At 40.5% G+C, this 21742-nt stretch overlaps 1 protein-coding gene across 1 annotated transcript in view; it reads right to left on the reverse strand.

Annotated features, from left to right (window-relative positions):
• Positions 1–1164: 1164 nt before the first annotated feature.
• LOC141085294 (B-cell receptor CD22-like) overlaps positions 1165–21742 on the reverse strand; it is a 72561-nt gene continuing 51983 nt past the window's right edge. Inside the window, exons 5-12 of the mRNA XM_073570573.1 lie at positions 21298–21588; positions 17357–17620; positions 13748–13990; positions 13527–13617; positions 8632–8701; positions 5571–5647; positions 3331–3385; positions 1165–2106 (exon numbers count right to left, since the gene is read on the reverse strand). Of these exons, the coding sequence (XP_073426674.1) occupies positions 1993–2106; positions 3331–3385; positions 5571–5647; positions 8632–8701; positions 13527–13617; positions 13748–13990; positions 17357–17620; positions 21298–21588 (1205 nt within the window). The 3' untranslated portion in view covers positions 1165–1992. The remainder of the gene's footprint in view (positions 2107–3330; positions 3386–5570; positions 5648–8631; positions 8702–13526; positions 13618–13747; positions 13991–17356; positions 17621–21297; positions 21589–21742) is intronic.

Here is a 21742-nt window from a genome sequence, read left to right on the forward strand (position 1 = left end):
GTCTGAACATTCTTCTGTTTGACATAAAACTGTTACTTTTTCCTTCATGCTTCCATGGTTTATTCCGTCTAACAATAAACTGTATGGACGTTTTATGTGAAAAACCCTGTGCTGGACACTATTAATCTGTTGCCAAGTGTGTGTCCCCAACATGAATAATAAGCGCTACCTTACAGCATGTACACACACACATTCACATGTACACACACATGTACACACACGTACACACACACGTACACACACGTACTCACATTCACATATACACACACGTACTCACATCTCCAGCACAGGTCGCAAACCACCCTCTTTCCTGGCGGCTGTGACTGCACGGAGGTGGGTGGGCAGGCAGCTGCCGGACACACACGCACATACTCACACACATACGCATGTACGTACACACACATGTACACACACACACCCCACTCACACACTTCCCTCCCAATGCGATAACATCGGGCACATCTCTAGTAGTTATTTAAGAGAGTAATACATAAAAATCACGTATTTGAAAGCTTTTTTTTCATACAAACCTATAGTTTGTGGAACATAGAGAAAAAGAGCCGCTCTTAGCTGTTCAACCCCAGATGCCAAAACTTTAAATAAGTTGTAACATGAAAAAGTTTGGTACTAGAACATAAACAAAGAGATAAACTAGGAAAAATGTAATGTGGAAAGTCAGTGAGTAATTTTATTATCTTTAATTAAAAAAAATTGATTAATCTAAAGAATGAATTAAATAATTAACTTTTTCATTTTATCTGTATCTACTATCTGTAGATCTATCAGACAAAGATCTTAAGATCTTGGATTGCGTGACCTCTTTTCACAAAAATGGACTACTCCTGGAAGTAAATAGCAGCTCAGTAACACAATGTTCTTACTTTGTCCAGTTTGAGAGACATCATGCAAGCAGTGTAGCTGGATGTTGACCTGAAGAGGGCGCTGTAAATTGGAGATATCCTCACAATCTGACAAATTTGGAGCTATTGCAAGGAACAGTGTTCAAAGATCGCCAATTTTAGCTGTGCTATGCTGTTAGGCTACTACCCAAAAAGACTCAATGCTGTTTTCACCAAAGTAATAATTTAAGGGTGCACAGATTTATGCAACTACATTATTTTAGTTCATATTTTCCTTTTCAATTTATTTTTCATATTTATACAGATTATGGGTAAAAAAAATTATTGGAAGAATTTGCATTTTTGTTTTTTAATAAAAATCGCGATGTAAATACATTTCCAAAAATGTTTGTAAAATTACATGTAACACATAAATCTGATTTACACAATATGATTTTCAAACAACAGTCTGCCTTGGCAAATGTTTGAGGTAATATCTGGTCAGATCTCAGACTATCAGATGTTTTCTAGTTGAGCTTAAATTTAAAAAGGGTTTCCGCATTGAGACAGTCTCTCCTATGATAAATATTCCTTAAACAAATTACTTAAATATAGTTTGATGTTGTTTTCAAAGATTTTTGTTATGAAGATGGTATGATCATTTTCATGGATACCATACCACAGATATCGGTGGTATCATGAGCCTCCACAGATCCACATTATGGAGCCACATTCTTTGTGACTCTCTATGGTCCATAATTTTTGATGCATCGTTTTCAACAGAAAATCTCAGGATAGTACAACAGACGACGGAGCACATCATGTCCTCTGCTTTGCATTCTCACCTTCTCATAAAATCAGAAATACAGACATATTACAAACAAATGGCAGTCTATAGATGCCTTCTTGTGGATCCATTCAGCTCATCATGACCCAAGATGATTCATATTATCCTATAACTGCATCTGTTTTCCAACATTAGGAGATGGATTATTGAATATATTATCATCCTTGACAATTTAGAAATACCATAGTGATTTGCATTTTGCAGAGTGGAAGTTGGATTCTTTCATCAAGATTCTTGGTGTAGTAGATCCAATTAAACTTTGTACACTAAATATGAACGTGTTTGGTCACAAGAGAAACCATATTTTTAATGTCTCAAAGTTGCATAGTCCACATTGTGTTCATGGTTGGCTCTGGAAGTGGAAGTTATCTGGTCATGTTGAACATGGGAGATATCAGAATATTCAACTTCATGTGTTACCTGTGAAAAATATTAACAAACAAATCACAATGAGTGGTGTCCTCTCAGAGGTTAAAGATGGTTAGATGGATCTCCAGATATACCTATATTTTAGGACATTATATTCCAGGCCTATAAAATTCTAATAGAATAGTGATGAACAAATTTGACAAACTTTGAATTCGGCAAATTGCTCATATTAGGACAGGAAATTTACATTACATCAGATTTTTTAAATAAAAATTGAATGTGTCCTCAATTTATAATTCTGTCTGAGTTAATTGTCTCACAGATCACTGGGCTTAGGAAAACATATTCAGGAAAAGAAGAGCAAAACAGCAGCCAAATTCACCAAGTTGTGGAGCACTGGTCGACAGATGTCATCAGAAAACTAGCCAAGCTATGAAGTACTGTTGGATAGTCATAGTCAAAGACAAGAAAAATTGTGTAGCACGGGTGAACATATGTTTTCAAAGACAAACCAAGTTGTGGAGTAATGGTGGACAGATGTAGTCAAAGGCAATCCAAGATATAGATCACTGGAAGATGGACATAGTCAAAGATACGCCAAATTATGGAGCACTGTTAAACAGATGATGTCAGAACTCAGAAGACAAGCCGAATTGTATAGGAATGGTGGACAGACATGGTCAAAGACAAGCCAAGTTGCGTTGGAATGGTAGACAGACATAGTCATAGACAAGCTAAGTTGTGGAGCACTGCTGGACAAAGGTCATCAGAAGACAAGCCAAGTTGTGGAGTGCTGGTGGACAGACAAAGTGACAGACTAACCAGGTAGTGGAGCTCTGTTACATAGATGTTGCCAAGAAGCAAGCCAAATCACATGCCAAACAAGACACAACAAAAAGATGATGGTGACATCAGTGGATATCGAGAGAGGCCTAAAATAAAATTCTTAACCTCATTCCCATTTACACTCTATATTGGCTATTTTAGGACATGTCAGGAACCTTTTATGAACAGATGGAAGAGAGCTGCAGCTACGGTAGTAACACAAAAGTAAGAGTGAGGATGCTGATGGACTATAGGATGGATTTACCGTAGCTAAATATTCTTGTAGCTGGTAAAATTGAGGAGATGCCTATTTCACCTTATTTTACATTCAGGTTGTAATACAGCAGTGACACTTTATGATAACTATAGTGGCATTGAGAAGGAGATACACCAGAGATGAGTTATTCAGTACAGATGAATAATTAGCTAATTCTCTAACTCAACACTTACATCACTATTGCTGTAAATAACACTATTTTCATTAACATTCACCTCTACTGAAGACCTAAAATAAGAAAAAAAATTAGATCTTTTTTTTTACATCAGAACTTACAATATAGTAGATGTTATACTGTGCAACATAATAAACTAAAATAATACATTAAACTCAGGTTACGAAATTAACAGAAAGTGAGAAAATGTAGTGGAACATTTATAACATATATGTTAGCTGTAACCTCAAAAATATTTAAAAAGTAACTGTATTTTCAGCACATTTTCCATTAATTAATAGTTCACGGGGGATATAAAAATTGTAAAATTGTAATTTATTTTAGCAGAGAACTCTGTTTCTTTCTCCATCTATGAGACACTTCTCCACTTCCCCCTCTCCCCTGACTCTTTGACTTGTCATCCACTCAACTCAGTCTTGGCAATTCTTGTCACGATAAGACAGACTGCCAGCACCATGAAGTGTAATTTTACAGAACTTCCTCTGAAAAGGGTAGGGTAAAAAGAGAGAGCAGCATAGTGACGAAACGTGTACAGGTCTGTACCAAATTCTGCCATATTAAGTAGCAATAATCCCACTTACCAGTCCCACTAGGGCATTTAATGTGGAAAATACCCCTTGAAATCCCAGATTTGTGTTTAGAAAAAAATGAAACTCAGTCCAAAAAACTTGAATCACCAGACATTCCCATGTCATAGGTAAAACCTTACCTCGGCCCAATGTTGCGTTATCTACTGTATTTAGGTCATTCCTCATTGTAGAGAATTTTATGGTTTTCTGGATATATTGTATGCCAAAATGTTCTACCTGTAATTTGAATATTACTATGTTCTTGCATTGTGTCATGGTTTCACCATTCACTGTGGCCTAGGGACAATGTGAGTGACAATTCAGCTGTCCTATGGGATATGGAGTGTGCTGGACTGTCAGTATTGTGAGTAGTATGAGTGAAAGCCCAGTCATCCAACCTGATGTTGGAGCATGCTGGGCTATCAGCATTTTGCATGACAACCCTGCAGCTCAATCTGGCCTAATCTGCAAGGATTGCTACAGGTGCCTCCTGTCCTTAATTATTTGCTAGTTATGAGCTAGCTCATATTTAGCTTGCTAGCTTTGAGCAGTTAATTGTCAGCTGTAGTTTTTCTCTGGTTGGTGTGTGCTTTGCTTTGGGTCTGATTCTATGATCTTCTTGACACACCTTGTAGTTGTCGTGACTATATGTGTGTCTTATTCATTTTTCTCTTGACACTCTCTGATCTCAGGTATCTGACCCTGAACTTAGCATCTGACTATCCGTTTGTCTTATCATCTTATTTTGACATTCCCTCCTAGCATTTGACCTCAGACTGTTACTTGACCACGCCTTTGTCTTGCCCCTCTGTACTATGAGCCCTCTGGGTATCAGAACTTGGACCTACTGACTAACTTGTCTCACAGCTTGTCCATGAGCAGTGACTCAGTGTCACACATTGATACTGCAAAGCTTTAATTCTCAAAAGCAAAAATAAAGAATATCAAAAGAAAATAAGAAAATGAAACACAGAAAAATGGGGATGAGTTTTCTAACAAGTCTTTGACCTCACCTTAGAGCTGGAATCACAGTCACACAGCTCAGTTTTGGTCCATATTGTTTTTCATGCTGATATTGCATATTTGTGTGTGTGCTATCTAAGGAATAAAAAGTAGGAATCCCTCATGTCTCTGTGTGCTTTGTATGGGAGATAACATTGCATATAGTCTACTCCCTCCAACTTATAGAGGATTACATATTAAGAGTGAGAACTCGCTGAGAGGAAACTGGGGAAAATGCAAGATAAAATGCTATTACTCATGTTCACATACAATATGGCTATTCTTAAATGTTATTTGGATCTGGCCTATTGAGTTAGACATTAAAAAAAACTATTTTATGTTCCAGCTACAGTTAAAATTCTTCAAGCTTCAGAGCTAGCTGAACCCTCTTGACATTATTTGCTTCTTTAGTGACTGCACAGATACATATTGGAAGTAATCTTGAAAATACAGTAGGTAATGTGTAAAGTCGAATGATGGAAATCTATAGGAAGTAAGGCTATAATTGTGTCATCCCATAAGGTCTGGTCGTGAAATCTGCAATCTGAACCCTGATAGGTAGCTTTGGAAGTCATCCACTTTTTGATTTTTATACTACAGGTCATTTGTTTTCCTGGATATACAGCAACACTGGTGATAGCACTGATAACTTGCCTAAGAAACTTACACTGATCTAATGGAATCTGGTTGAGTGTTCTGATCATTGTGGATATTTCCGTACAGATTTTCTTTCACACTTATATTCTAAAGATAAACACAAAACAATTGAAAACATGTCTGTAAGAGCACATTAATAATAATACCATATATTCATTGATGATATTATATAATGAAACATTTCGTCTACTTAGTGATGAGTGAACATGCTCAGTGAAACTCGTATGTCACTCTAGTATGTGGGTGCTCGGATTTGAATGGCACTCGCTGAGCATTGACTGTTGCTCAGATTTAATGTTCAAATCCCCTCCCCGCATGTTTGGAGCCTGTTACACAATCAATAAACATGTGGCGATTGTCTGCCAGACACTGTAATGTTTTAGCTATCTTGATAGTGGCATTACTGTTATTGGCTAGCCACATTACCTCATCAGAGATGATAAAAGGACGGGCGCTGACACGTTCGGTACACTAACGTCATTGCACAACTCAGGGACAGTTCTGATTGGAGTGAAAGAGCAGATGTCTAGGCACCCTCAGATTTGCCAGAACTTCTGGTCAAGGTACGCCATATCAGCACCTATTTCTGCAAGACAGCTACAGCTGCCACAGCTGTGTCTCTTCTGCAGCATTGCATGCAAGTGCCTGCTCACCGACTGGTATGGAACATGACCATGTGCTGTAACTTCACAGTGCACATGCTGGCATGGCTTTGTGAGCAGCAGAGGCCAGTTGTCACATGCCAGTTCCAACAAGCCTATCAATATTCTGGCCAGCCTCCTCACATAACAAATTAATAGTGGGCATGTATGTCTGACATTTGTGTAGATCTCAAAGATTTTAAGGACTCCACAAAGGTGGTGAGCAGTGATGACACCATAATCAGAGCAATGATCCCACTTATGTGCCTACTTAATCAGTTGCTACTCACAATTAAACATGAAGCTTTGCATGTGGACCAGAAGGAGATGGAGGAGGACATGAAAAAGGGAGATGCTTCCCAGACCAGTCTTATATCATCTGCTCAGCATGGATTGGGTTATAATGAGAAGGTGGAGGCTGAGCAGGAATAGGAGCTGGTTGCTAGCACAACAGAGGCTAATACTCACACAAGCTTTGTCCCATCTTTCCTATGTGAATAGGCTGAGGAGGGGAATGAAGTGGAAGAGAGGGAGGAGAAGATAGAATGTTATCATCATGGTTGAGACAGGGAAAAGTTTGGCTGCACATATGGCCGACTATATGTACCACTGCCTTTCCCGTAACCCTCGCATTATATTCATCTTGGCCGAAAAAGAGTAGTGATTGTTCACTCTGCCATACTCACGCTTCAAGTAGAAGCTTACACATCTCCTTCGTGAGGTGGAAAGGTCTACTAAAATGTTGCTATACCAGACGGCTGTTGTAGAACATATGTTAAGCAAATTTCCATTAGACAACAATGTGTGCAGTGTCTTTATGACTGTAAAAGTACCACAATTATGCTTCCTTAATATTTGAATGAGGAGCAACAGATAGTGCCATTAAGGGTCTATGGATAACCCTCCTTATAATATTTTTCTGGCTTTGCCATGTGTGCAGAGCATTTATGAGTGCATAAGTAACAAAACTACACCTTCTTATTATTTGAATGAGGCACTACTTTTAGTGCCTTCAAGGGTGTATGGATTACCCTGCTTGTAATTTTTGTCTGGCTTTGCACTGTGTGCAGAGTTTTTATGAGTGTAGGAGTACCACAGCTACACTTTGTTCACAATATTTGAATGTGTTCCCGCTAGCAGTGACGGACCCTTGGACACTACAGACCGCATCCGAAGGTCCGTCACAGAATGACGGCACATCGCTAACGCATGCTGATTATGGCATGCGTTAGCGATGTGCTCATCTATAGCAGTGTATGACAGTGTTAAAGCATCTGTTACATAGCATTAATGCCGCTGTGTAACGGATGCGTTAAACGCAGCTCATTATCGCTATGTGAACCCAGCCTAATACAGGGTGTAGCTAAGTCCTTCTTCCATCTATTTTTTGTCAGTTCTTGCTTCCTTTATAAATTACACTGTAATTTTTAGATACCAACTTAAATTTTAGTTTACTTAAATTATTATTATTTTTAAAGTGAACATAAGTGAATATAAGATACTGTCACTGCCTTTCAGGGCTTATCTACAGCATTCTATAATGCTGTAGATAAGCCCCCGATCCGACCTGCAAGATAGGAAAAATAAGTTTTATTATACTCACCCAGGGAAGGCGGTCCGGTCCGATGGGTGTCGCAGGTACGGATCTGGCGCCTCTCATCTTCTTGCAATGCCGCCCTCCTGCTTGCTTCATCGTTCCCTGGCATCGCGCTCTTGAGCAAGCGTACTTATCTGCCCTGTTGAGGGCAGAATAAAGTACTGCAGTGTGCAGGCACTGCAAGCAGGAGGGCGGGAGGCACTGGACCAAGACCTGCGACTCCCATCAGACCGGACCACACCGGGACCGCTCCCCCGGGTGAGTATAATATAACTTATTTTTCTTATCTTGCAGGTCGGATCGGGGGCTTATCTACAGCTTTATCGAATGCTGTAGATAAGCCCTGAAAGGCAGTGGCCGTATCTTATATTGGCCAACACTGCTGACAGGTTCCCTTTAAATCCTCTTGAAATTTTGCCTTACATACAAGTCATCATACATGAATGAATGTTTCCTAACATTTGTTTTTCTTGTAAACTCCAATTTCTCTTTGATTTTGAATGTTTATTGACAGTCAATAAAGTGGAGTAAATCTGTGACACCATTGTTCTTAGCAGTGATCTGAGAGTCAGAGATGCTTCCAGGAGTCTTCCCCATGCTGTTTTCCTTCCATTCAACACTTTCCATTTCAACATTTTCACTGACCCCCAGGTTCTGCCAGAAAAATGCTTGGCTTTCACATTGTCTCCTATTATACTTGTTACTTGAAACGAGCATTTGAGCATTAAGAATTGCTTGGTTTGAATAACAAGCATCCAAGTATTTTAGTGCTTGCTCATCATTAAGTCTACTATATAATTCTGCAGCATAAATACCTAATAGAAATCACTCACATAGTGGAGCATCCCACCAGGTGTTGTGTGTTTTGGAGAAGTTTGAAATGAAGACTTGCAGATGTTCCTGCTAAAATAATAAAATTCTAAAATTACAATTATATTAAAAATAAAATGATACAGTGTTTCCAAGATGGAGATCTATTAGACTAATAGACAGATGGATGGATAGATAGATAGATAGATAGATAGATAGATAGATAAAGGCTTGATAAAGGCTCTGCATGAGCCGAAACGTCGCCAACCATGTGGGTCTGAAATAAAGCATTTTTTCTCTTTGAAAAGGAGTGCTGCCTTCAGTTTTTTCATATGTGAATTTTGGCTTTTGGGATAACTTCTTGGGAGGTCTGTGCACCTGAAGATTTTGGATTGTGCTGTTCCATTTTCTCTTGTGCACTGCGTTTTTCTTTTTACATAGACTAAAATAGTACTGTACAACGCAGCAGAAACTGCTGCGGATCCGCAGGGCCAAATCCGCTGTGGATCTGCAGCACAATCTGCAACGTGTGCACACACCCTTACAGAGCTTCTCCATCGACAGATAGTGGCTGCGGCTGGGTACTGCAAAGGTGCCCCTTATTTTGGATAGATCATCAATGTCTGATAAGTGGGGGTGTAACACCCTGCAGTCCTGATGATCAGCTGTTGTACATACTGGTGGCAGATGGAACTGCTGAGTTACGAAGGTTCTCCATCTACTGATAGTATCTGTGGCCAGGTACTGCAAATTCTCCCCCCTAATCAAATCAACAAGGGGCAGATGTGCAGTACTCATCCATGGCCACTATGAGTAGGCAAAGGATCTCCATAACTGAGTAGTTCCAGAAGTCGCCGACACCTAAGACAGCTGATCAGCATTGCTGTATGGTTTTGTACCCCCACCAATCTGACAATGGTGACCTATCTTAACCCCTTAGCGACCGCCGATACGCCTTTTAACGGCGGTAATTGAGGGTACTAAAACCAAAGTGCCACTAATTCACGGCGCTGCGGAGAAAGTGAATAGCGCCCCCCAGTGTCGGATTTTCTCCGGGGTCTCGGCTGCAGGAGGTAGCCGAGATCCCAGAGAACATGAATCGGTCGGTTTTTACAGACCCCGCTTTTGCGATCGCCGTTATTAACCCTATAACGGCGACCGTAAAAAAAAAGCCGCAATTGTGCATTAAATTTCTCATTGCTCTGATGTGATCGCACATCAGAGGAGAGAGAAAGAGTGTCCCCGATCCCCCCCGGTACCTCTCCGTGGTCCTCTGTCCCCTCCCGGTGGTCCTGTGTCCCGCCAACGTCCTCCGGTGGGCACCGCCATCTTGGATCCGGGGAAAATAGCGGGCGCATGCGCAGTGCGCCCGCCGGGAATCTGCCGGCTCTGGCTGGCAGATTCCATTCATTCATTTTGATCACAATGATAAACTATCATCGTGATCAAAATAAACAAAATAGTACATAATCCCCCTGTTTATCACCCCCTTAGTTAGGCCAACATAACGAAATAAAGAAAAATTTTTTTTTCAGTTTTCCATTAGGGTTAGGGTTAGGGCTAGGGTTAGGGTTGGGCTAGAGTTAGGGCTAGGGTTAGGGTTGGGCTAGGGTTAGGGCTAGGGTTAGGGTTGGCCTAGGGTTAGGGCTAGGGTTAGGGTTAGGGCTAGGGTTAGGGCAGGGGTTAGAATTAGGGTTAGGGCGAACTAGGATTAGGGTTACAATTAGGATTAGGGTTGGGATTAAGGTTAGGGTTGGGATTAGGGTTGGAGCAAGAATTGAGGGGTTTCCACTATTTACCAACTTTGGGGGTCTAAAAATTGGGTCTAAAAAATCACTTTTGTGGAAATAAAAAAGACTTTATTTTCACAGCTCTGCGTTTATAAACTTCTGTGAAGCGCTTGGAGGTTCAAAGTGCTCACCACACATCTAGATAAGCTCCTTGGGGGGTCTAATTTCCAAAATGGGGTCACTTGTGGGGGGTTTCCACTGTTTAGGCCCATCAGGGGCTCTGCAAACGCAACATGACACCCGCAGACCATTCCATCAAAGTCTGCATTCCAAAATGGCACTCCTTCCCTTCCGAGCTCTCCCATGCGCCCAAACAGTGGTTCCTCCCACATATCGGGTATCGGTGTACTCAGGACAAATCGCACAACAAGTATGGGGGTATGATTTCTCCTGTTACCCTTGTAAAAATAAAAATTTGGGGGCGAAAAGATCATTTTTGTGGAAAAAAAATGGATTTTTTATTTTCACGGCTCTACGTTATAAACTTCTGTGAAGCACTTGAAGGTTCAAAGTGCTCACCACACATCTAGATAAGTTCCTTAATGGGTCTAGTTTCCAAAATGGGGTCACTTGTTGGAGGTTTCCACTGTTTAGGCCCGTCAGGGGCTCTGCAAATGCAACATGATGCCCGCAGACCATTCCATCAAAGTCTGCATTCCAAAATGGCACTCATTCCCTTCCAAGCTCTCCCATGTGCCCAAACAGTGGTTCCCCCCCACATAAGGGGTATCAGCGTACTCAGGACAAATCGCACAATAACTGTGGGGGTATGATTTCTCCTGCTACCCTTGTAAAAATAAAAATTTGGGGGTGAAAAGATCATTTTTGTGGAAAAAAATGGATTTCTTATTTTCACGGCTCTACGTTATAAACTTCTGTGAAGCACTTGAAGGTTGAAAGTGCTCACCACACATCTAGATAAGTTCCTTAATGGGTCTAGTTTCCAAAATGGGGTCACTTGTTGGAGGTTTCCACTGTTTAGGCACATTAAGGGCTCTCCGAACGCAACATGGCATCCGATCTCAATTCCAGCCAATTCTGTGTTGAAAAAGTCAAACGGCGCTCCATCCCTTACGAGCTCTGCCGAGTGCTGAAAAAGTGGTTTACCCCCACATATGGGGTATCGGCGTATTCAGAAGAAATTGTACAACAAATTTTGTGGTTCATTTTCTCTTTTACCACTTGTAAAAATAAAAAAAATTGGTTCTGAAGTAAATTTTTTGCAAAAAAAATTTAAATGTTAATTTTTTCTTTCCACATTGCTTTAGTTCCTGTGAAGCACTTAAAGGGTTAATAAGCTTCTTGAATGTGGTTTTGAGCACCTTGAGGGGTCTAGTTTTTAGAATGGTGCCACTTTTGGGTATTTTCTGTCATGTACACCCCGCAAAATGACTTTAAATATGATGTGGTCACTAAAAAAAATGGTTTTGTAAATTTTGTTGTAAAAATGAGAAATCGCGGGTCAACATTTAACCCTTATAACTTCCTAACAAAAAATTTTCCTTCCAAAATTGTGGTGATGTAAAGTAGACATGTGGGAAATGTTATTTATTAAGAAATGTTTGTGACACATCTCTCTGATTTAAGGGCATACAAATTTAAAGTTTTAAAATTGCAAACTTTTCAAAATTCTTGCCATATTTCCATTTTTTTCATAATTAAACACAAGACTTATCAAAGAAATTTTACAACTAACATGAAGTACAATATGTCACAAAAAAAATTCTCAGAATCAGCGGGATCCATTAAAGCGTTCCAGAGTTATAACCTCATAAAGGGACAGTGGTCAGAATTGTAAAAATTGGCCTGGTCATTAAGCTGCAAACTGGCTCTGTCGCTAAGCGGTTAAGGAAAGGTCAGTAATGTTAAGGTAGTGAACAACCTCTTTAAGTGGACCATGCATATTTACTGCTAAATCAACTGTTTTCAGAGGGACCAATTGATCAGCCAAAATGTCTGGGTGCTCTCCCAACTTTCTATTGTTTGCATATTTTAAAAGAGATAAAGACTGAACTCTTGATTTACATTGCCCATATTTTTTTTTAAGATTAATCAGTAAATGATCCCTGTTTTCCACTGAGAATGGTTAAAACTAGAATCCATGTGTAAGGAGCCATGAAAGATTTAATGTGTATGTCCTGCCTTTAAGAAATTGTCCACTGCTAAGACAACTTCTTGTCATACCCCTCGACTTGCCTCAATAAAATAATGAAGCATATACTCGACTCCCGTGGTGGTGTCATACCCGCGGTGTCTGCACTCGCTCTCACGGGGCTCCTGTGCTATTATTGTGACATGTCCCTGTCCATGCCCCCTGTCAATTTGAGCATAAAGAGGAAGTCCAAGGTCAGCTGCAGCCCAAACATGGTGGCTTAGTGGTTAGCACTGCAGCCTTGCAGCGCTGGGGTCCTGGGTTCAAATCCCACCAAGGACAACATCTGCAAGGAGTTTGTATGTTCTTCCCGTGTTTGCGTGGGTTTTCTCTGGGTACTCTGGTTTCCTCCCACATTCCAAAGACATATTAGGGAATTTAGATTGTGATCCCCATCGGGGACAGTGATGATAATGTGTGCAAACTGTAAAGCGCTGTGGAATGTGTTACTTTATATAAAAAATAAAGATTTTTATAAAAAGATTACATGTTGGATTGGTCCAAAGGCGAGAACAGTGATGTCAGAAATGGTGTCGGCACAGGAAGTGAGTATAGGATTTTTAATTTTATGGAGGTTAAACATTTTGATAAAGAAGGGGTAGTCCTAGTGTTGGACAACCTCTGTAAGTCTTCCATATTCCGCAAATAGAAGTCTGAATTCAGACTTCATTCATCTGCTGTGAGGGGCGACCGACACCTTCACTCACACATGATCTTCGGAGAGAAAAGGTTCTAACTTATTGAATTTCAATGGTAAACTCTTTTGTCCAGCATGGAGGTCAATCACTGACTGAGGAGTCCAGCAGTGGCTCAATAACAGAAAGCACAATAGCAATTGACCCACACAAGCTTTTTGTATATGGGGGAGTCAGGGGAGATTGCTAACAGCTGAACTATCATTTGGCCAACAGATATTTAATGCGTTTACTCCTTCAGATAAATATGTCTTTTCCTTTCATTACCTCTCTTTAATTACCTTATAGAAAAATAAATGACCAGAATTAAAAGCAGCAGAAAGAAAATCCCCAAAATTGTGCCTAAGATGAGAGGTAAAATCATGGCATCACCTGCAAGAAAGAAGAAACAAAGTCATTAAATGAAGAAACTCTGGCAGCTCCTTCTACCCTTTATATACAGTATAATTATTACTGTCATCTGTATTAGAATGATTATGTAACTCTGAGCATCATCACTAACGTCGTATGTAGATCTCATCAGATGAGGAGTCCCCGGCTCTGTTGTGAGCGATACATGAATATTGCCCGGAGTTCTCTTCACTATTGTTTATAGTCAGATTCTTCCCTGTCTGATTCTGTAATATAGATCCATCCTTCATCCAGGTGTAGTGAGTTACATCAGGTCGGCTGCTTAGGAAGTTACAGATCAATTCCGTAAAATCAGCTTCATTTTTCCTGGTGATATGAACTCCTGAGGCTGCATCTACAGAAGGGAAGAAAAAACTATATATGATGTGAACTCCTGAGGCTTCATCCAAAGAAGGAACGAAATAAGAATATATGGTGTGGACTCCTGAGGCAGTGTAGAAGTCGCAGGAACGTGGGATGCAGTGACGGACAGGAGGTAGAGCAAGGGTTAACAGGTTTATTTACAGGGGAATACTCCACGCAGGGAGGAAAAGGGTTAAACAAGAGATTAAACAGTTTAAATGGCAAAAGGATATGGTGAGCTGAAGAACATCAGTTTAAATGATGGCTGTTCTGATGAAAGTCACTGGTTCCTCAGTCCATGAAGTGGATAGTGCCGACAACGGCTGGCGCGGTGTCCTTTCCAATGGGTTTCGGTAAACAACAATACCCCATATTCTGGCCTCAAGTGTCAGTCTCGTATGCAGTCCCTCTTATGTGGCATGTGTGCAGTACTCACGGACACCTAGCGTGCAGCGCCTTTCTCTTGATTAGCCACCGGGCACACACTGCACGTCCCTCTCGCTCTCTAGTCCCTGTTGCTGTCAGCGGGGCTGCTTTATGGACACAGGCCTGTGTAATGCTGATGCTCCTGGAACAGGGCACTTCTTTCAGGCTGCTGCTGCGCACACCTGGCTCTGCACAATCTTCAGCGGTCCCTATCTCTTAATTGCTGCTGGGCACACTGCTTCCCTCCACGCAGCATTCCCTGTCCTTCTGGTCTGCTGCAGCACAGCCTGTTGTAGCGCCTGTACTCTGTGTCAGGATGGGGAGCAGAGCGTAGCGCTCACCTGACAGCATGCTGCCCTCAGTTCGCACCAAGTTGCTCTGTTGTGTGCGCTGCTTTTTCCTCTTTCTCCACCCCCCTCAGTCAGCAGGAAGGTGCCCCTCACTAGCGTTTCCTTCAGGCAGCAGGAGAAGGTCCGCCTTACTAATGTTTCCCCCCGGGAACAGTGGATGCAGCCTCTCTAGTTCCAGACCCGGCACGCATGTACCTACTGTTTCATCGTCCCCCTTATACTTGCATCTTCAGAAGGGAGGAAAAAAATATATATGATGTGAACTCCTGATGTTGCATCTACAGAAGGGAGGAAGAACAGTATACAGTTGTGCTCAAAAGTTTACCTATCCCGGCAGAATTTTTGTTTTCTTGGCCTTTTTTTCAGAGAATATGAATGATAACACCAAAACTTTTCTCAATTTATGGTTAGTGGTTGGGTGAAGCCATTTACTGTCAAACTGCTGTGTTTTTTCTTTTTAAATCATAAAATTCTGCAGGGGTATGTAATTTTTGAGCACAACTGTATAAAAGAACACCAAATTGTTTAAGTTTACAAATATCCTGCATTGGCAAATTAATTGGATAAAAATGGAAAAAAACAGCAATTCCTTCATTACGGCTTGCATTTCTCTAATATAGAATTCCCAATGCAATGAAAATTGCGTGTTCAAGAGAAACTAAATTTTTAGGATGTTCTCTTCTATAAAAGGGAGCAAACATGTACTTGTGCCAACTGCACTCCCTCTGAAACTCCAAAGATGGGAGATCCGTACTTTTCTTTTCTTCGATACGGTGTACAGAACTTCCCCTGTAATCCCGTTTGCAGAGAGCACTACTGCATCACTTTTTAGAATGAAAGAAACAATATTAACTCAAGTACAATATTTCAAAAATTACATTTCCTGTTTAAAAATTGAGGAAAAAGTTTAGTTACTCTTTATCTTTTTTAAAATTTTACTATTTTTACAAGCTAAAAAAACCTTTTAAAAAATATAATTTAGTCATATTTTGAAAGCTATATTTTCTTTTATCTAGCTATGTAACATTGTTTTTTCATTGCAACTTTCACATTTTAAAGTACATACTGTATAGCCTATTTTAACACTTTCTCTAACTCTTTTATGAAGCAATATTAGAAAAAAAAAGCAACTCTAGCTCATTTTTTTTTTTACAGAATAGGATGTATAATGTGACACTTTAAAAGTTTAGACATTTGGGGGATAGGATACATTTCTTTATGTTTATACTGTATTTATGTGTTGAATAGAATTGTAGTGGTTGGTTTAAACTCTTAGATTGTGTTATTTTAATATTATTGAAAAAGTATTTTACATTATTTTTCATCTTTTTCTTTAGTTCTACTAAATATTCAAATCTTTTTTCTTGTGTCTTTTTAGTGTCAGAAAACAAGCAATCACTTGATTATGTGTGCTGAAGAATTTACCATAATATTGCAATGTGTTGTCCTTCATTTGCAGACATGCAAACCATGTAGAGGTATTTAATCTGTAAAATTGCAAAGATCAGCGTAATCTACAATCCTGGCAATCACAGGTAGATATTTTGACGACTCAGTGTCATTGAAGAAAACCTGCCACTTGCGCGAGGGGTGAACAATTCTTAATTATACTAGATGAGCTATTCCTTTCTTCAGTAAGTCAAGGGACATGAGACATTGTTTCACGAGAGACTGTCTGGTATCACTTTTTGTGTGCTAATTTGCTGATTACAGATTATTCCAGCCCATTGTGGTGTACTAGTCTGCATCATTTGAAGGACAATTATGCAGTCTAATTGAACTAGCGAACAATGAGGGAACAGCCATGATTATCTCCACCCAATCTTGTGAGACACAATGTCTTGAAATGGTAGCTGAGAGGTATAAAAATGGGCCTGCTCCTGTCTACAGGGTGATCCTACAGGACTACAGCCTAGGGACCTTGGTTCCAGCTGGTAGATTACAGAACTGCCCCAGTTCCCAACACTGAGCCCACAAATTTATATGGATAACCCAGGTTATGACAATCCGGTCACATGGCAGCATAACTCACTGTGTTCTGTCAGCTTCCTAAATTTGCTGCTACCTCCTCTCAGTGGGAGCCTGCCTGAAGCGGGATGCTACTCGTTGAGGTAGGAGGTTCTAATCCTTGTCAATCCAGCGGAAGGGTGATACTCAAGGGTATCTCTTGACCTGTCTTGTGTCTTTGATGGGAATGTACTGTATGGGGATCCAATAAAGTTTTATCTGAGGGTGGTACCCTCACCCTGTGTTATCTGAGCAATGTTCCTCCCCCTAATGGAATACAGGCAGGCCAGCAAGCAAGAGCACCTACTGACACTCATGTCTCTAAAGATGTCATTTGTATACTAGAACCAACATCCACAGCACATGGAGCAGATAGAGTTCCTAAAACTGCTCCATATATTTCCTTCAGTCTTTGGGAAAAGATTGGAAATGGTTAAATGACACAATTCTCACTGTTGCTGCATCATTATGTCCAGAAAACTTTTTACAACTTTATATATTTATGCCAAAACTTAAATATTTAGAATTACATAACATATGCACTTTTTCTGTATGTTCCTCCTATTTGCACTTACATAGTACAGGTATCTCCATCAGAGCTGATTCTCCTGTACCCACATCATTTATTGCAGCGCAGGAATAAGGGTCCATGTCCCGGGTTACATTTCTTATTCTAAGCTTTCTTCCATTATTTAGTAAGTTTGTTTTATTTATCCCTTTATACCATTCATATTTGTGTACATCAGGTTTCGAGGAGCTGTTACATTGTAACATCACATTGCTTCCTTCCATTAATTCATCGTTTCCAATAATTGTGACAGTTACATTTTGAGGGGAGTCTGTAATAGTAAATTACAGTTGTTACGTGACATTTTTTTGAATCCTGCAGATAAAAAACCTTTGTAAATATTATCTCTATTAAAGTGATATTCAACACCTTTCTACTTGAATGTATGGCTCTGGGATGCTAAAAAAATAAGATAATTACCTACCAATCTCTCTGCTCTTGCTAAACACTTTCCTTTCTTCTCTCCTTACATGGCTGGCACAACACCAATTGCTGGTACAATTGGCTACAGTAGTCAAGTTCTGACCATGCCGGAACGGAAGAGAAAACAAAACCCATAGCGGACAGATCCAGTGAAACAGAATCAAAGAAGGGGATGGGCAGAGAAGAGTGTAAATTACCCACAGAATGGAAAGTGTGCTGAAATAGAAAGCTATCCCAGAGTGAGTAAAACAAACCATGAAATACAAAATTAAGGATAGAATATGCTTCCAATTTCCTAAAAAAAAAAAAAGAAGATAGATGTAGGGTAAAGAACATAAACAGCAGAGAGATAAACTCTAGCTCGTCTTTAACTGACTGGCTTAAACTACAGCAGTATGGCTGTACACCCAAATGAGACTGTCAACAGCAGGAAATAACAGCAGGGGGAAAGTATATGAAGCCGACCTGAAAGGTGATAGGGCAGACAAATGAGTAAATGAAAACACCTGTTACCCTAAAAAGACTGAAGCAGGGATAACAGAAACTAGAAACTGGGAGAAAAGGTATATCTGCAGTGGCTTGGAAGACAGAGAAGCTGACCATAAAGTACAGGCTTAAGGCCTCACTCTGGGATTCTGGGAAGCTTCTTATAACCTCATTATGGGGTCATTTCTCGTTGCTTATACTTTGACCCTTGGCCGAGTGTGTGTGACCCTGTTGTGCCTGTGATTTCTACCTATGCTACTTTACGGTTGTCTGGTTCTGATATGGTTCTGTCCCCGTTAAGAGTTCTGCATGTCCCTCCTGTACTGCACTGCCATCTTTGCGTATGACCCCTTGGCTACATCCTGACTATTCTCTGGTTACCCCTTTTGTACCGCACTGCCATCTCTGTGTCTGACCCCTTGGCTACATCCTGACTATTCTCTGCTTGCCCCTTTTGCACCACGCCACCCTCTCCATGTATGACCCCCGTTCTGTCCGGCCTGAGTTTACCCTCCGAGTCACTGCCTCATACCCACGGGTCTGCCGTCTCCCAGCGGTGCTCCGTGGTAGCCCTGCCCCCTCCTGTGACGCACGGTCACATGATCACAGGTCCTTCTGCCTCCAACTACCTCAGTGTCCTGGCTCACCGCAGCTCTCAGGTCCCATCTGCCTAGTCTCACCCGCAGCGCCAGACCTCGGGCTTCCTCATAGTGGTGGGTGTGTTACCCTGGTCGGCCGTGGCAAGTGGCCGGTGCTGACAGGGTCCTGAGAATAAGAAATCAAACTAGATATTTTATTTGCAGTTATGTGTTTTGGAGAGTTTGCCCCTTATTAGTGCTAAGTAGGAGACTGATTTGAGTAACTGAAAGGCCTCTAACTAGTTGTCGAAGGAGGAACATTTCTCCTGATGGAGAGTGTGAAGCCAGTGTAAGAAGAATTATATGCAAAGTTCCTCATTAAAGGGTCAATATTAACTTTTAGGATTGCTACACCAAACTGGTGTCACTAGAGTTCTAGCTGTCTTTTTCTCTGAAGAGTATATTTGCATATTTAAATTTCTAGATGAGTATTGCATAGCCTATAAGTCTCCTTACGCTGATTTGGCTTTCTCTACAAGGAAACACTTTTCCCCTTAAACCTTTAAAGCAAAAGTAGTAGGTTTGTTTTCTTAATCACACCTTGAATTATTGCAGTATTGCTTATTTAAAAAAAAATTGTCACACTTTTTGAAACCGAAGAAATGTGTCGCACACCTGTCGGTATAAGTGCAATGTGTAGGTGTACAATCACACTTTGGCCATTAACAGACAAAATCTAGAAGAAAAATGATCAGCAAATACCCTGCAATAAGTAAATAAATAAATTGTAACAGTAAATAACATAGCATGAGTAGTTGAAACTATTTTGGTTAAAAAAGCGTAAAAGCCATCCAACCACGTCAAGATGGACTACAAGCGGGATGATCCCTAACTCTAGTTTCTCACTTCACTATGTGATAGGTGAAAATAAAACATAACCTTTAATCTGTTAATTAAAAGAACTACTAAAGTATGTCACCCAAATGTGAATAAGACGCATAAAAATGCCAATCTGATGGGTGGACCCTAGAAACAAAGGGAACCACCTAGATGCATAAAGGATATAGATTGTCACCTGATAATCTGTTGCGTAGGTGAACAAAATATCTAAAAGGTACAGCAATGAATAACAATTCAGCACATAAATGCCATAACCTAATTGCACATATATAAGATAAAAAGTGCCAAAAGGGTATTTTATGACCACATAAATAGGCAATCAGGTGAGATAGTAATAAAAGAGGAACAATCTCACCAAATAAGATGATGGGTCGGGAGTCTCCAAAGATCCTCTGTTTGGTCAATGGAAGGCAAAGAAGGGAAGACAATACCCTGTCAAATTCCTAAGGAGCTAGCAATCATCTAATCCCCAAACTCCCGCCCTATCAAGGGCAGTCCACAGCTCACCCTAAATTGCACATGCCCTGCATTTTCCCTAAGGGGGTGTTCCAACGCGTTTCATCCAAGTAAAATCTTCAGGGGACATAACTTGTAAAGTGCCATAGTGCTATAACTAAGAGGAGACAAATCCTTCCACTTTTAATGCTGTCTGCAGGGAGTGGAGGAAACAGGGCATATTTATAGATAGCGTCACATCATGTGAGATCACACATAGTTAACACCTGTCGCCATAATTACCCCATATGCCGCATATGTGTTCCCCCATATACAGGCCACTTGTTACCGGCATCCCGGGCAATCGCCATTAACCTTGCCACTTCTGGGCTGTGGAACGCACGCCAGAAAACCCGGAAACGCTCGCTGAGGATCTAGCTCCACCTCCAGCGGCGCTAATAGACAATGCTCACCCAAGAAAAATGACCGACTTCCGGTCCACGGGGAACACACAGAGGCAGCGCGATACACGCCAGCCTCACTTCCAGTGACGTCAACTAGACTAGATTGGCATTTTTATGCGTCTTATTCACATTTGGGTGACATACTTTAGTAGTTCTTTTAATTAACAGATTAAAGGTTATGTTTTATTTTCACCTATTGCTTTATATTTAATCATTAATTTTGGGTGAGATCTTATTTATGTCAATTTTTGACAGAAATTGTCTTATGCTTTATTGATTCACTTCAATATGTGCCAACAGGCCTCAAAATAGGTGCAAGACATAGACCTGACCATTAAACACCTGCTCGTGGACAACTATCCAAAAATGAACACTCCAAAAAGAGAGAACCATAACCACGCCCCTGCTGGCACAAAGATGAACTACAAGAGTTACTGTCCATCCCAATTGGGGACATCTTGTCACGGGGAGATGGTTTTTATGATCTTTTGATGAAAACAGCGTTTACTACTGTAAGTGCCCTATGGTATTTTCACATACTGTTACTATTTACTTACTGCAGGGGATTTGTTACATTTCTAACACAGATCACCTTCACGTATTCATCACATTTTTTAACATCTTAAACTAGTAAATTGCACTCAGTCTCCTATAATACGTACAGCTGACGCTCATGGTTGATGATTTCACAGTTTTTTGTCCATTAGGATATGTAGCCGTGCACTGGATAGCAGTCCCATCATCCACATATGAAGGAGTATAAGTAAGTTCTGATTCTTCTCTCCAGTATCCGTCATAAAGCCTCACTGACCGCTTGTTAATCTGACCAGGTTTGTTCCATTGTAGGGAAGGAGGACTGGAGCGACACGTGTGATAAGCGTCACATCGTATAGTGGTGGCTTCTCCGTCTTTTATATCTTGAGACACGAAAAGAAAAATATCTTCCGGAGAATCTGAAAAATTGCATCATAAAATGTTACATCACAATAAAAGCACATTAATTTGTTGGTGGATTCAGCATAATGAGGGTTTGTTTATATGTTGTTTTGTTTTTTTGCAAGAGTAGTTGTACTTTATATTTCTTAAATTTTGGGATAACAGATTAAA

Source organism: Dendrobates tinctorius, unplaced genomic scaffold (genome assembly GCF_039654945.1).
Source record: "Dendrobates tinctorius isolate UK_male_01 unplaced genomic scaffold, ASM3965494v1 ptg000028l, whole genome shotgun sequence".
Lineage (NCBI taxonomy): Eukaryota > Metazoa > Chordata > Amphibia > Anura > Dendrobatidae > Dendrobates > Dendrobates tinctorius.